A 14,243-nucleotide genomic window follows, 5' to 3' on the forward strand; every position below is an offset into this window, starting at 1 on the left:
CCGCAGCAACAGCTGATTTTTCATGTGGCAATCGAATTTGAGTGATCAAGCCTGTTGGGAATCCAAACAAAAAAACAAACCAATGATGGGAGAATCGTAAAGAGCAAACTAATCGAAAAAGAAATGTGCATGAGCACAATAAACAAATCTCCCTGGCCACCAAAATGTATTTTCTGTAGCAATACGAGGTGAAATTGAGGGCCTTGTTGGTCAAATTTCGAAATCCCACGTACCATCGGATCACAAAACTTCTAATTTTATTTTTAAGGGCTCATTTGCACTTGCTTTGGCTTCAACACAAATTATTGGCTAGTTTACACTTGCTTCAAAACAAGGCTTCGGATAGGCTTTGTCAAAGCTCTCTGAACACTAGTCAAAGCTCCTGTCACTAAATAAAATGGTTAGCTTACAGTCCTGTTTACACCTTGCTTTGTTTTTCTTCAAAAATTACACCCCATGTAGCTTTAGTGGCGCTTCAAAGCCTCCATAGAAATCTATGGCAAAGTTTGCTTGAAGCCTCATCAAAACACCAGGCAAAAAGCAAGGTGTAAGCAGGACTGTAAGCGAACCATTTTATTTAGTGACAAGAGCTTTGATTGGCATTCAGAGAGCTTTAACAAAGCGTGTCCAAAGCCATGTTTTGAAGCAAATGTAAGCTAGCCCTAAAAGAAAATTTGCCCTGAATTTGACCCATGTATGTCATGAGAATAAACGATCGTGCCATCATGTAATGACCAAATTTCCAACGATAAATTGTTCAATAGACATCAGTTTTTCACATATGGGCGGTGCAAACAGTTACATTTTAACATCTTGGTTCGGCAGAAATTTTTCCAAACTGTTCCTTCAAATTTGTTTGGCTTTGGTTATGGTTGGGGCTCACATGAGGGGGCAGAAAAAGCAAGCGGTTAAGCCATTTATCACCCCCCCTCCTTCCAACCCCACCAATCTTCCGGATCTCTCCCCTAAACAAATCAAACTATTGACACCGCCACCAAATGTGACCCATTCAAGGAAAAGGAGTTGTGCAATTGCATGCAGTGTGCTCAAATGCGGTGCAATGGATTTGGCATTTTGAGGGCTAAAGTAGGTGGTGAGGAGTCGACATATCACCTCACTGTCTAATTTGGATTCTATATTGCCTCACTTTTCAGAGGGATGGCTGTAAAGCTGCACATGTTCATGGGCCCTTAGGCACTAGAAAACCCCAGGTCTCCCCAAGGGCACACAGAAAACCGTTTTTTTCTATGTGTCCTGTTCACACTCGCAACCTTTTGGGTGAGCTGCGGTGCAGTACAGAATCTGCAACATGTCTGCATTTTTGTCTGTCTTCACCCCCTACATTTTTGTGCAGAGTAAATCAATGAGATGTCTTGCTTTACATTTTTTTTAATAAAGTTAGAAAAAAAAATCGCTGTACTTTTTTAAAAGCTCAAAGCATTACTTTGTAAAAAAATAAAATAAAAACATAACCGGCAGTGTGATCCAACCCTAAACGGTGCTTGAACGCACTCCTTTATGTGAACCTAGATGCTCCTGAATGTCCAATGTGCATTCAGCCATAGAAAAGCATTAAGTGTTATTAGAATTGTTTGGAACGAGCTTTAAACACATCTTAATGCACGTATTTTTCATGCCTGTGTGCATTAGGGTTTATTATATAGGCCCATGTTTGTCAGTGAGCGAGCATGTTTCTTTATGTGGACTGGTTCCCGGAGTAGGATACAGCCAGTCAGATGTGAGGGAATAAATGCGATGACTTGTCAGGGTTGTGATTTTGTGGCTGTCTGACTGAATTTGGAAGCTGAGCCAAAAAAGTCACTTTGTGGTTTTTTCATGTGTAACTTGCTGGAGCTGCTCCCCAGGCTCCTGCAGACTCCTAAACCACAGCATTTGTGTACATGCGTGTTTTCACATAAAGGAAAACCTTTCCGTAATGGTGGGCACATTGAAAGGTAGACAAGTCACTTTTTTCTTTGTTAGTAGAAACTGTATATTCATGTCCAATCCGTCCCTTCTTCTTTTTTTTTTTCAGTAGTGGTGGTGTTGACAGAATATAGTTCACACCACACTGACCTTGTGATGAAACTTCCTCACGGCAGCAGGGGGTCCTTATGAATCAAGCCCTAATCCAGCTAATCCTGATCGCAACAAAAATCATGAAAGTGGCCCCCAGTGCTGTGTGTTTCTCTGCACAGATGCATAGAAGGAACGGGGCTGGGTATAAATCAGTGCAGTGTGATGCTGGGGGAGCCTGTGTGAAGCTGGGGGCTTCTTTTGTGCTTTGCCCCATGCGGCCTCAAGTGGGAAGCCAATGAAAGGAGAGCAGGCTGCATAATGAGAAGCGCTCAGAGCCATGAAGTGATGTCAGCCCTACAAAAGTGAAGACAACGGCAGTGAGGTTGACGTTGGGCAATATCCACGGTGAAAGGAGTTCAAATTATTTTGTGCTTTAATTTTGTATTTATTTTTCTAATACTTTACTGGCAGTGTAATTGCATGCCTAATCATGGCTATTTCCAGGTACCTGTTGCAGGCTATGGGCTTTCATTAACTTGTCCGTGGTAGATAAACTGCAGTCCTGCTCTCCAGATTAATTTATTTTTGTTTAGTTAATCGAAGGTAAAAGTTTGGTAGGGAAAAATAAGCCATGATGGCATAATTAACCTGCCTATGTTGGGTTTCGGTGTAGTTGACATCAAGCTCCTTGTTTGAGATTTTGTGAATGAGCCTTTTAAGTATCTGGTGAAAAATAGGCAGCATGACAGGTCCAACGTTGTGTTTGGAACTGGTGGGCATGTAAGAAATATGGAGATGGGGAGGGCTATGACAGGCAGCAGTTTCATGCTGGGGGAGTGCTGACCTGACCTGATTGTCTCTGACAGTGAGAGCAGTTCTGCTTCACTGCAAGGATTTTCAATAGGAATCCTTTTAGGTAACAACAGATGGCATAACAAGCATCTGGAGAGGAATCCTGAAGAAGAATGGGGAGACTTGTGTTTTACTGTATTTTCATCCCTCGTATTTTCATTTCCTCTGGTCTGGGTGGTCTGCATTCATGTTCTTTCAGCACTCTGGCCACCTACTCCAAATCAGAGTTCCATATAAGATTGCTTTAAAGTGAAATAACTTCTAAACTAGTCTTTCCCCCCCTCCTTTCCGCCTTTGTCTTTTGATGCATTTGCTTCAGACTAAAAGAAAATGAGGCCCTCCTCCACACAGGAGCCTAGAAATGTAGAAGTGGGCTACCCAGTACTTCAGTTAATATAATTGGGAAGTCTAAAAAAATAAAAATAAATGGTAGTCATCGATGGGGATAATGGTAGTGATCAATAGGGATTTGAAGTAATCTGAAATGCCACATTTAAATTGTTATAACTGCGCAGACCTACCTCCTTAAAGTAGAATTCAAGCCTAAACCCAACTAGTCTTAAAAATTGTATCGCCCTCTAACGGCTAAACTATGCTGATGAACCTGTTATAAAAAAAGTATATACTTGTCTATTTTCAGCCTAGTTCTTTGACTTGATCTGGCTTCCCTGTGTCAGCCAATGACGGCTGCAGCGGAGAGGTGTCGAGCATCGACATTGGCTGAGACGTGGGAGTCTATGGGTAACATCACTACTTCCGCAACTCGGCTGTTAAGCGCTCTCTCCTCTCCCCTGCAGCAGCCACTGAGGACTATGTGATCAGGCCTGACCATGCTGAAAATACTGCGTGTGTGTGTGTGTGTGTGTGTGTGTGTGTGTGTGTGTGTGTGTGTGTTAAACCAGCCATACATGGACCAAAATTTGGCTGAATTTCAATCCCATGTATAGGCATGTTGGTTGCACAGAAGTTATTCTACTGATCCATTTCAGTACAGTCAGCCTGTCATATTTTCCCTGCTCGGTCAGCGTGCCGGCCATAGCTGGTGGGGCTGATCAGTGTATTCTGATGGCAGGGAAGTCTTCCCGCAGACAGAATACAAAAGTTTAGCGGGGAGGATTACCCCAATCCACATCAAATATGTGGATCATGGGAGAATCAAGTCCTTTTTATTTGGAAGCCTGAACAGAGGGCCCAGTTAATGGAACTCCTGCAGGCACCAGTTGGCTTCCACAGGGACCTTACAGTCTAGAATTGATTTGACTTTTCTGCTTTTATCAGATAAATGGTTCCAGTGAATAACTGATATGGACATATACACACTTTATGTCCTCATAGCTATACAATTTTTTTTTCTTGTACAACTTTCCTCTTTTAGATTTGCCAAAACCATATAATATGATGTCAAACCTGAACACTTCAAATTTGTTTGCGGTCAGGAAGGCCCTTGCACTACATAGTTGATGCTAAATCTAAAGGATGTGTATCCAGCTTATGAGTAGAGAACTGTAATGTGCAGTCATTCATTCAGAATGACTGACTGAAGGCTGAGGTCATTCTGTGCCATTGCCGATACCAACACATTATCAATGTTTACGTCTCAACCATCTCTTGCCCTGAATGAGTCACTTACTAGGCGATGGCACAGGATCCGAGAGAACTCAACCTTTAGTCACTCAAAATTACTAAAAGCCAACGTTCCATGCCACTGGTGCTACGTAGTGAATGACTGACTCAGGGTCAGGGGTGGATGTAAACATAGGCAATGTGTAGACATCAGTGGTACAATCACAGGATGACATGGGCTTTCACAGTGACCGAAGGCTGAGGTTATTCAGTGCCACCACTGCTGCTTACACTTTGCTGGTGTTTACATCTCACCGACCATGAATTCACTAGATACTATGGCCATTTTTTTTACCCATGTATACATTTGCAAAAACGTTTGCATGTGTACTGCGTAAAATACGGTCAATATTGGACCGCGGACACCGATTTTTCTTTGTTTTCTGCTTCTGGCCAAAATGAAGCTGTGAATGGGCAATACTGCTGTGTTCAGATCTTCAAAAAACGGCATGCAGGATGGATATGAACACAGCAAATTAATGCCGTGTGCATGCTCAATAAATCAAGCACCCCTGGAACTATTGGCATTGTGGAGAGAATCATTTTCAAAACGGAGACAGGGAAATCTCAGCCAAAAGTCTCTTTACTTGCCTGTCTGGCAAACTTTCACAGGGTTGAGGGTGAACTGGCACAAGTCTCAGTTATTTCCGGTGGACGAAGGAGCCAGGTCCTCCTCGCTCCCACTTCAGTGGGTGGATCAATTTACCTATTTAGGTATTGTCATCTCGAGAGAGAGAGTAGGGATTTTGTGCGGCTCAATCTTGACCCTGTCCTGGTGGCGATCAGGGACAAACTGAAGGCATGGAGCAATCTTCCCCTTTCTCTCATTGGCCGTATCAATCTTCTCAAAATGAAGGTCCTCCCTAAGTTTACATACATTTTCCGTAACTCCCCGCAATGGCTGACCAAAACTTTCTTTAATTCTCTCAAACAACTCTTCCTCCTTTTTATTTGGGGGCCCAAACCACCTAGATTCAAGTACACCACTTTGACCAGGCCGGTGGATAGTGGGGGCATGGCTCTTCCTGATTGCCACAAGTACTTCTTGGCCACTCAGCTTGTGACCGCCCACTGGTGGTTGCACCCGAACCTGACCAACTCTGCGGTGGTCTTGGAGGCGGCGATAGTGGGGTCTTTGGAAGCTCTGCAGGGGTTGCTATTTAGGGGGCCTAAGACGCCTCACCATCTCACCCCTTCTATGCGAACCACTATGCGCGCGTGGAAGGTGGGTGAGGCATTGAGGGCGCCCCAGCCTAACTCTTGGTCTCCTTACACCCCCTGTGGCTGAACCCCAACCTGCCGCAGTTCAATACCATCCCGGATTCACAGGCCTGGGCCAAATATAAAATACTGACCCTGGAACATGTGATCACTAACGGAGAGCTTTCCCCCTTCCATGTTTTACGTGCCAACACAGGCCCACTTTAGGTAACTCCAAATAGCGCATGCCTATCGCTGTCAGTTTTCGGGTCGGCTAGTTGAATTGGCGTATTTTGAGCTTGAATCCCCCCTCGGGTAAAAGACTTGGAGAAACCCACGTCTCAACTCTATGGGTCCCTGTTGGTTGCTGCCGCCCCCGAGTTGTCCTCCCTCCGCAGGAAATGGATGGGGGACATACCGGAGCTGGACGAGGATGACTGGAGGGAGATGTGGGACTTCCCCTTCTCCCCTCTGGTCTCAGCACGGGACAAATTAGTCCAGTACAAAATTGTACACAGTATTGGAAGGCAATACCTTAGGGTTTCTAATGCCGCGTACACATGGTCGTTTTTTTTGTGATGGGAAAAAAAAATGACATTTTTAAAAACGTCTTTTAAAATGACTGTGTGTGGGGAAAACGTTGTTTTATGTCTTCAGAAAAACGACAAAAAAAAAAATTCGAACATGCTTCAATTTTTTATGTCGTTTTTCAAAACGTCGTTTTTTGTGTCATTTAAAATGATCGTGTGTGGGCAGAAACAACATTTTAAAACAACGTTTTTTAAACCCGCGCATGTTTAGAAGCAAGTTATGACGCGAGCTTGTATGGCACAGAGTGCCGTCGTACGTGCTGAACGTAATCACGCTTTGCTAGAGCATTTAAAAAAAACGATGGTGTGTAGGCAACGTCGTTTTTTAAAATGAAGTTTGAAAAACGTTTTTTTTTTCATGAGAAAAAACAACGTTTTTTTTACAAGACAAAAAACGACCGTGTGTACGCAGCATAAGACTTGTGTGCCTTGTGACCATAAATACTGTCTGCTGGGGCTGGTAGAACAAATTTCAGCAATTGGAGCCAGGAAAATTCTCATCTCCCTGCTACTGTATTATGCTCGCAAGGCTATCACAATGCACTGGAAAAAATAGTCTCCCCCCCTCTGTCGAATACTGGAAGGGCCTAGTGAATGCCAGTTTACCCCTTTATAAAGCTATTTACTCGGGCAGGGGCTGCCCACAAAAATGTGAGAAGGTATGGTCCTGTTGGCTGTACAATGCTGCCACGGCAACTGTTGTTGTTAGCATTTCTTAGATTCACAATGTAATTTTGATCTGTTTAGTCTCTGACCCGTTTTTGCCCAGATTACATCATCCTGTTGACTTTTTTGTTGAGCACTGTTCATCCTGTATTAAACCTCTCCCCATATTGGGGTTGTAGTCTTAGTAAGTTGTTTGTGTTATCTGTTGTGCCCTATTGCGGTCTGATCGCGCAACGGGTGACTGGCCCCTGCGTGGGCAACTGTTCGGCCCCTGCGTGGGCTATTCTTGTATAACACTGAAAACCTTAATAAAAAAGATTTAAAAAAAAAAAGGTCCAAGTCCCTGAGGAAGAGCAAGTCTTGAAACGCGTACGGCTTTGGACTCATTGGTTCTGGGTTGTTAAATGGCTTCAAAATTACCCACTGGGTTTGAGGAAAATACAACCCATGACGAGGCTTATTTACACCATGGTTATAAATGTTTTTTAGAGTATGGATCAAATTGGTTGGCCTGTCCAGTTAGTATACTGGGGGTTTATACGGTCACTGCAGTCAAGGTCCAGGACTTAAAACTGACACTAAGCCCAGGTTCACACTGGGTACGATTTCCTTCGATTTGAGATGCGATTTCACATGTGAAATCGCATCTCAAATCGGCGGCATTTGCCGCCAATTGTCGGCAATGACACTGTCCTAATCGGTGCGACGCTGCACCGATTTAAAAAAGTAGTTCCTGTACTACTTTTTGCAACTTCGGGCAGTGATTTACATAGACATCTGTGCAGAAACCTGCACAGATGTCTCTTAAATCGCGGCCGAAATCGGGACTGCCGGCGGGAGTGAAATCGTGCGAGTTCAGCTGAACTCGCACTGCTTCACTCCCGCAGCCCAGTGTGAACCAGGGCTAAATGATATTCCTATTCTGAAAACCCTTATGAGTGGCAGCAATGCTGATTAGTGTTTTCTGATGAGGAAGTCTTCCCATTTTCAGAATACAAAGGCTTAGTGGGAGGATTCCCCCATCCACATCGAAGGTGTGGATGGGGAATCAAGTCGTGTGTGGTGGTTTATTTTTTATTGGCTGCCTTTTTAGTGAACTGGTTTAATTTTTGAACAAAGGGAACCAAAATATCTAAAAGATATCAGCATTTCAGATAGACAAAAAAGTTTTCTATGAAAGAGAGGGAGAGCGGCTCAGTTACTTCAGCTTTCTGTTGCCAAGCCCAGCTTTTGTAATGTTAGTGTAAGGGAAAATTGCTCTCACTCTGCCAATTTTTTTTGAGTGCGGATGTATATACATAAAAGCCATTGATTGTGAAATGTGCTATAGGAGCTGACTGTTTATACAAGTGCAAGAAATTGTACAAAAATGTTCAGTCTGCTCTACAAGGAAAGCCTGCTTAAGGTGATTTAGTTTCTCCATATGGAAGTCTTAGGCTGGGGAGAGGGTAGAATTAAGCTTCAAGCGTTATTAAAGCCATTTCTTTTACAGTTATTACGGTTGTATAGTATCGTGATTCTTACGAAATATCTCCAGTACATTTCATTAGGAAACTTGCATCACTAAACTTTACGTTTTTAGAACTTTGTGTATTCATTTTCTGTTCTATTTAATTTTCTGGTGTGTGTGTGTGTGTGTGTGTGTGTGTGTGTGTGTGTGTGTGTGTGTGTTTTTTCTACTGGTTGTAATGAGTGATCTCTACACTAATGAAGTCCCTTTTGGGCCTTGCGTATCGGTTTGCGACCTTACTACAGTACACTACTTCTCTTTCAGCAGTAAGCATAACACCTGTTCCACATTTCTATGGGGGAGATTTACCAAAACTGGAGTACTCAAAACCTGGTGCAGCTGTGCATGGTAGCTATTCAGCTTGTTCAATTAAGCTTTGACAATAAAAGCTGAAAGCTGATTGGTTTCTAGGCAGAGCTGCACCAGATTTTGCACTCTCCAGTCTTATGCCCCGAACGTGAAATTTCAGACGACAGATCGTCCGACTTTTTTCCGCTAAATAGTTACTAGTAGATTGAATAGGTTACTAAAGTCACAAAAATTCTCGTACGACCAAAAAAAAATAATTGAAGTGATGTCATGTGTTGTTGTTGTTGTGTACAGTAAAACCTTGGTTTGAGAGCGTTTTGCAAGACAAGCAAAATGTTTTAATGAATTTTTCCTTGATATACAAGCGATGTCTTGATATAAGAGTAGTGTCATGTCACAACTGAGTATAAAAAAGAAGAGAGGAGCCTCTAAGTGTAGCAATATGGTTACATTTAATGAAGGTACAACATTTAGCAACTTATTGCTACACTTAGAGGTGCCTCTCTTCTCTTTTATACCCTGTAAAAAAAATGCTTTGATATATCTGGTATCGTACAAGGAAAATTTTCGTGCTTGTCCGATCTAATATCGGATGAATTGTTGTCATTGGCTCTCGAAAGCTCTGTACTAACGGTCCGATTATCGTACGATTCATCCTCGGATGACAGTTTTAGTACGATATTCTATTTGTTTGTTCGTGCCAATAGTAAATAACCCCCTATATCTGATTGGTGACCATGTGGGAATAATTATAGTAAGAGTACTAGGGCAACTCTAACCTAATACCATGTTTCCCCAAAAGTAAGACCCAACATTATTTTCCTGGAGGGCTGCAATATAAGCCCTAGTTTAAAATGCTTGTAAAATCCTATTATCCACTCTATTACAGTAGAATATAATGTGTGTGTGTGTGTGTGTGTGTGTGTGTGTGTGTGTGTGTGTGTTTCTGTAATTTGCGGGGAAGAGAGCTCCAGTGGGTCACAGAGGTGCAGAGCGGCGCTATAACGAAGATATTTGGCACACTTGTATTACAGAAACACACACGTATATTATATACTACTGTAATAGAGTGGATTATAGGATTTTACAAGCATTTTAACTCTTCTCTCCCTGACTGGAATCCTCAGTGTGAACAGACAGCACATTACATGGTAAGACCTACCCTGAAAATGAGCCCTACTGTGTCTTTTGTTGCCAAAATTAATACCCGGGCTTATTTTCAGGGAAACGCGGTATAAACTACCAGTTCTTCATACTCCAAAATGTCGCAGTCAACAATTGGGTATGTTATCTATAGTTCATAAACCAGCAGCTATTCCACTAATTTTCTGTGGTGCAAATTAAAGCTGTCCACTTTATTAATTTGTTCCGTGCAGTGCATGCTGGGAGTTATGGACTAATGGCGGCTGGAGGTATTCTTTCTAGTCCTGTCTTAAAGATACTTATGACATGTTATGATTTCATTCATGGATACCAAAGATAACCTGAAAATCTATTTGTTTGCCAGTTGGTGGGCGAGTGAGCCGTGAGCTAAATTATACGCGGCAGAAGATCGGAGAAGAAGCCATGTTCAATCCACAACTCATGATCCAGACTCCACTAGAGAATGGTGCTAACGTCTTAAACATAGAAGCTCTAAAACAACACCTTCACTCAGCACTCGAAGCCACCAAGGTGCAAGTCTTCATGTATAACAAGTAAATGTCAACTTTCAGATATTCTTTACACAGTATATGTCCTGTTATTCAAGTGTGCTTGTGTTAAGAAAATTATCAAAAAATAATCCATTGTTTGGTTGCATATCATTTTCAGATTTTAAATGGGAGCTTGTCCTTTTAGATTTGCTATTCTCGTTCAAGATTAGTAAATCTAACATGGGTATTTAAAGTGATTGTAAAGTCTCATATTCTTTTCATATAAAAATAACAAACCTGTTATACTTGCCACCTCTGTTGCATTGGATTTGCACAGAGCAGCCCAAATCCTCCTCATCTTGGGTCCCTCTTCTCTGCTCCTGGCCCCTCCCTCCTGTTCAGTGCCCCCACAGCAAGCGGCTTGCTATGGGGGCACCCGAGCTGAGTCACAGATCCCTGTGTCCATTCAGATATGGAGCCCCGCCCCCTCTCTCCCCTGATATGGGTAGAACATGCTCCTAAAGGTGAACTTATACTTTAACTTATTAGAAGACTGAGCAGTTAATTTTGAGCATGTGATGACGTGTAACCAGTGGTTGTCAAAAACATTGGTATACCAAGAGATATAAGCAAATTGAATTTGAATTTAAATAATGATTTTTCCTGTCGGCTTCAGTCAGAGCCACTGTAACCCCACCAGAAAATTCTGATCAGCGCTCTCCGCCATTAGCTGAGAGTGCTGATTGGGAGTTGGTCGGCTGCTGTTTTTTTTTTTTCCCCCGCATGGCCGAATGTCGGACTTTTTTTTTTTTTTTTTTTTTTTAACTGGCCATTGTCTCTTGACGTTCGACCCGTTTGTATGGGGCTTAAAGCTAGAAATGAGCTGAAGGAAAAGATGACCTTATTTATGTAACTAGGGATACAATTCTGTAAGGGAGACAACTGACTTATCTGATGGGACTATGTGAGTGGTAACTAAGGTGTTTTACAGGGAACGATTACAGCTTTTATTTTGGTGTGCACAGATTTAACCCCTTAACGCCCGCCGCACGACGATTTGCGTCCGCAAAATGGCACGGACAGGCAGAAGGACGTATATATACGTCCCTGCCTTCTAGCGGGTGGGGGGTCCGATCGGGACCCCCTCCGCTGCGTGCGGCAGGCGCATTCCCTCGGGGAGCGATCCGGGACGACGACGCAGCTATTCGTTTATAGCCGCTCCGTCGCGGTCACTCCCCGGAGCTGAAGAACGGGGAGAGCCGTATGTAAACACGGCTTCCCCGTGCTTCACTGTGGCGGCGTATCGATCGAGTGATCCTTTTTATAAGGGAGACTAGATCGATGATGTCAGTCCTACAGCCACACCCCCCCTACAGTTGTAAACACACACTAAGTGAACCCTAACTCCCAAACTGCAACTGTCATTTTCACAATAAACAATGCAATTTAAATGCATTTTTTGCTGTGAAAATGACAATGGTCCCAAAAATGTGTCAAAATTGTCCGAAGTGTCCGCCATAATGTCGCAGTCACGAAAAAAATCGCTGATCGCCGCCAATAGTAGTAAAAAAAAAAAAAAATAATAATAAAAATGCAATAAAACTATCCCCTATTTTGTAAACGCTATAAATTTTGTGCAAACCAATCGATAAACGCTTATTGCGATTTTTTTTTTTTTTTTTACCAAAAATAGGTAGAAGAATACGTATCCGCCTAAACTGAGGAAAGAAAAACATTTTATATGTTTTTGGGGGATATTTATTATAGCAAAAAGTAAAAAATATTGCATTTTTTCCAAAATTGTCGCTCTATTTTTGTTTTTAGCACAAAAAAAAAAACGCAGAGGTGATCAAATACCACCAAAAGAAAGCTCTATTTGTGGGGAAAAAAGAACGCCAATTTTGTTTGGGAGCCACGTCGCACGACCGCGCAATTGTCTGTTAAAGCGACGCAGTGCCGAATCGCAAAACCTGGCCTGGGCATTTAGCTGCAAAATGGTCCGGGGCTTAAGTGGTTAATTGCACGGATAGTGGAATTGGTGGCTGATTATGTCCAATGTGATCCAGCCATCCTTGATCTTGCCCAATTTGGGTCCCTAGATTTTACTACCTTTTTTATATGCACAAGTTTTGTTTTACTCTTAAGCATATAAACATATTTAAGAGCTTTTTAAAAATGAGAATTTTAATTGTCTTCTCCGTTTTCTTTTGCTTTACAGGCCTTGGAAACTAGAAAATTTGTGCTTTAAATCAGGAGAACTTATCACAGAAACTGGTTATATGAGCCAGGTAAATATATATAGATATACTTTCACACAGAATTTCGTGTAGAACTGTTTTTTGTTTCATTAAAGTGGAAGAATATCCCAACGCTATCCATTCTTGAAAATGTCTGGACATCGTAGAAGGCACCATCAATGGTGAAAGATGCAGGTTTTAGAGTAGCATATGCTTCCCTCTAGATTACCTTTTTTCCAGAGAAGGCCTTGCATGTTTCAGCAGAACAATCCTAAACCGCATACTGAATCTTGCATTGCTTCATAGTAGAAGAGTCTGGGTTCTGAACTGGCCTGCCTGCAGTCCAGACCTTTTCGCCAACTAAAAATATTTGGCACATCTTGAAATAAAATTTACGACAAAGAAGACCCAGGACTGTTAGAATCCTATATCGGGCAAGAATTGGGACAAAATTCCTTTCGGATAACTCCAACAGGTCTCCTCTGTTCCCAGTCTTTAACAGAGTGTTGTTTAAAGAAGAGGGGTTGCTACACCCATGGTTATCATGGCCCTGTCCCAACTTTTGAGACCTGTTGCTGCCATCCATTTCAAAATGACCTTCGTTTTTATTTATTTTTTCTTAAAATGGTACGTTGTCCAAGTTTAAACATTTGACATAACGTATACGGTATTCTATTGTGAATATAATATGGAGTTTGCAAATCATTGCATTTTGTTTTTATTTGTTTTTTTTTTGTAGCGTCCCAAGGTTTTTGAAATTGGGGTTATAAATATACACAGCCTTATCCGATGGATGACTTGTAGTATGATCTTTCAGTATACTGAATGAGCAATCTGCACCGCTGTACTATGTCATACACTGCAATGGTCCCAAAATTGCGGATGTTTGTGATCTTTCACTATTATGAATGAACAGTCGACGCCGCTTGTTCATCCACAATAGTGAAAGAAATGGTGGCAGCTCTGTGTAATGAATCTGCTATTCAAAATTCTGAACGATTTTGTGTGTGTGTGTGTGTGTGTATATCAGGGCTCGACAAATCCCGGGCGCCAGGTCGCCATGGCGACTAAAAATAGGGTCCTGCCGACTTGAATTGGAAGGGGGCAAAAAAAAAAAAAAAATTTTTTTTTTTTTTTTTTTTTTTTTTTGAGCTGGGGCCATCTGGTGGTGAGCCGTTGGTATTACAAGTTAAACATTACAAGTTAAACAGCAATTCTAATGTTGTTTTTCACTATTTTCACTGCCATCTTCTTCCCTCTAATTAGAACCCCCAAACATTATATATATTTTTTATCCTAACACCCTAGAGAATAAAATGGCGATCGTTGCAATACTTTCTGTCACGCCGTATTTGCGCAGCGGTCTTACAAGCGCACTTTTTTTGTGAAAAAATTACACTTTTTTTCATTAAAAAATAAGACACCAGTAAAGTTATCCAATTTTTTTTTATATTATGAAAGATAATGTTACGCCGAGTAAATTCATACCCAACATGTCACGCTTCAAAATTGCGTCCGCTCGTGGAATGCCGACAAACTTTTACCCTTTAAAATCTTCATAGGCGACGTTTAAAAAAAATCTACGGGTTGCATGTTTTGAGTT

General features: G+C 41.9%; 1 protein-coding gene across 5 annotated transcripts in view; it reads left to right on the top strand.

Moving 5' to 3' along the window:
- The window catches only part of PTCH1 (patched 1), a 140,344-nt gene that overhangs the window by 65,455 nt on the left and 60,646 nt on the right, over positions 1-14,243 (top strand). For 4 of the 5 annotated variants that reach the window (XM_040355478.1, XM_040355481.1, XM_040355480.1 and 1 more), the window contains exons 3-4: positions 10,277-10,466; positions 12,622-12,691. In XM_040355478.1, the coding sequence (XP_040211412.1) occupies positions 10,277-10,466; positions 12,622-12,691 (260 nt within the window). Of the gene's footprint in view, positions 1-10,276; positions 10,467-12,621; positions 12,692-14,243 lie in introns of those variants that run through there. The other variant, XM_040355479.1, reaches the window with a different exon arrangement.

The sequence above is a fragment of the Rana temporaria genome, chromosome 1 (genome assembly GCF_905171775.1).
Source record: "Rana temporaria chromosome 1, aRanTem1.1, whole genome shotgun sequence".
NCBI lineage: Eukaryota > Metazoa > Chordata > Amphibia > Anura > Ranidae > Rana > Rana temporaria.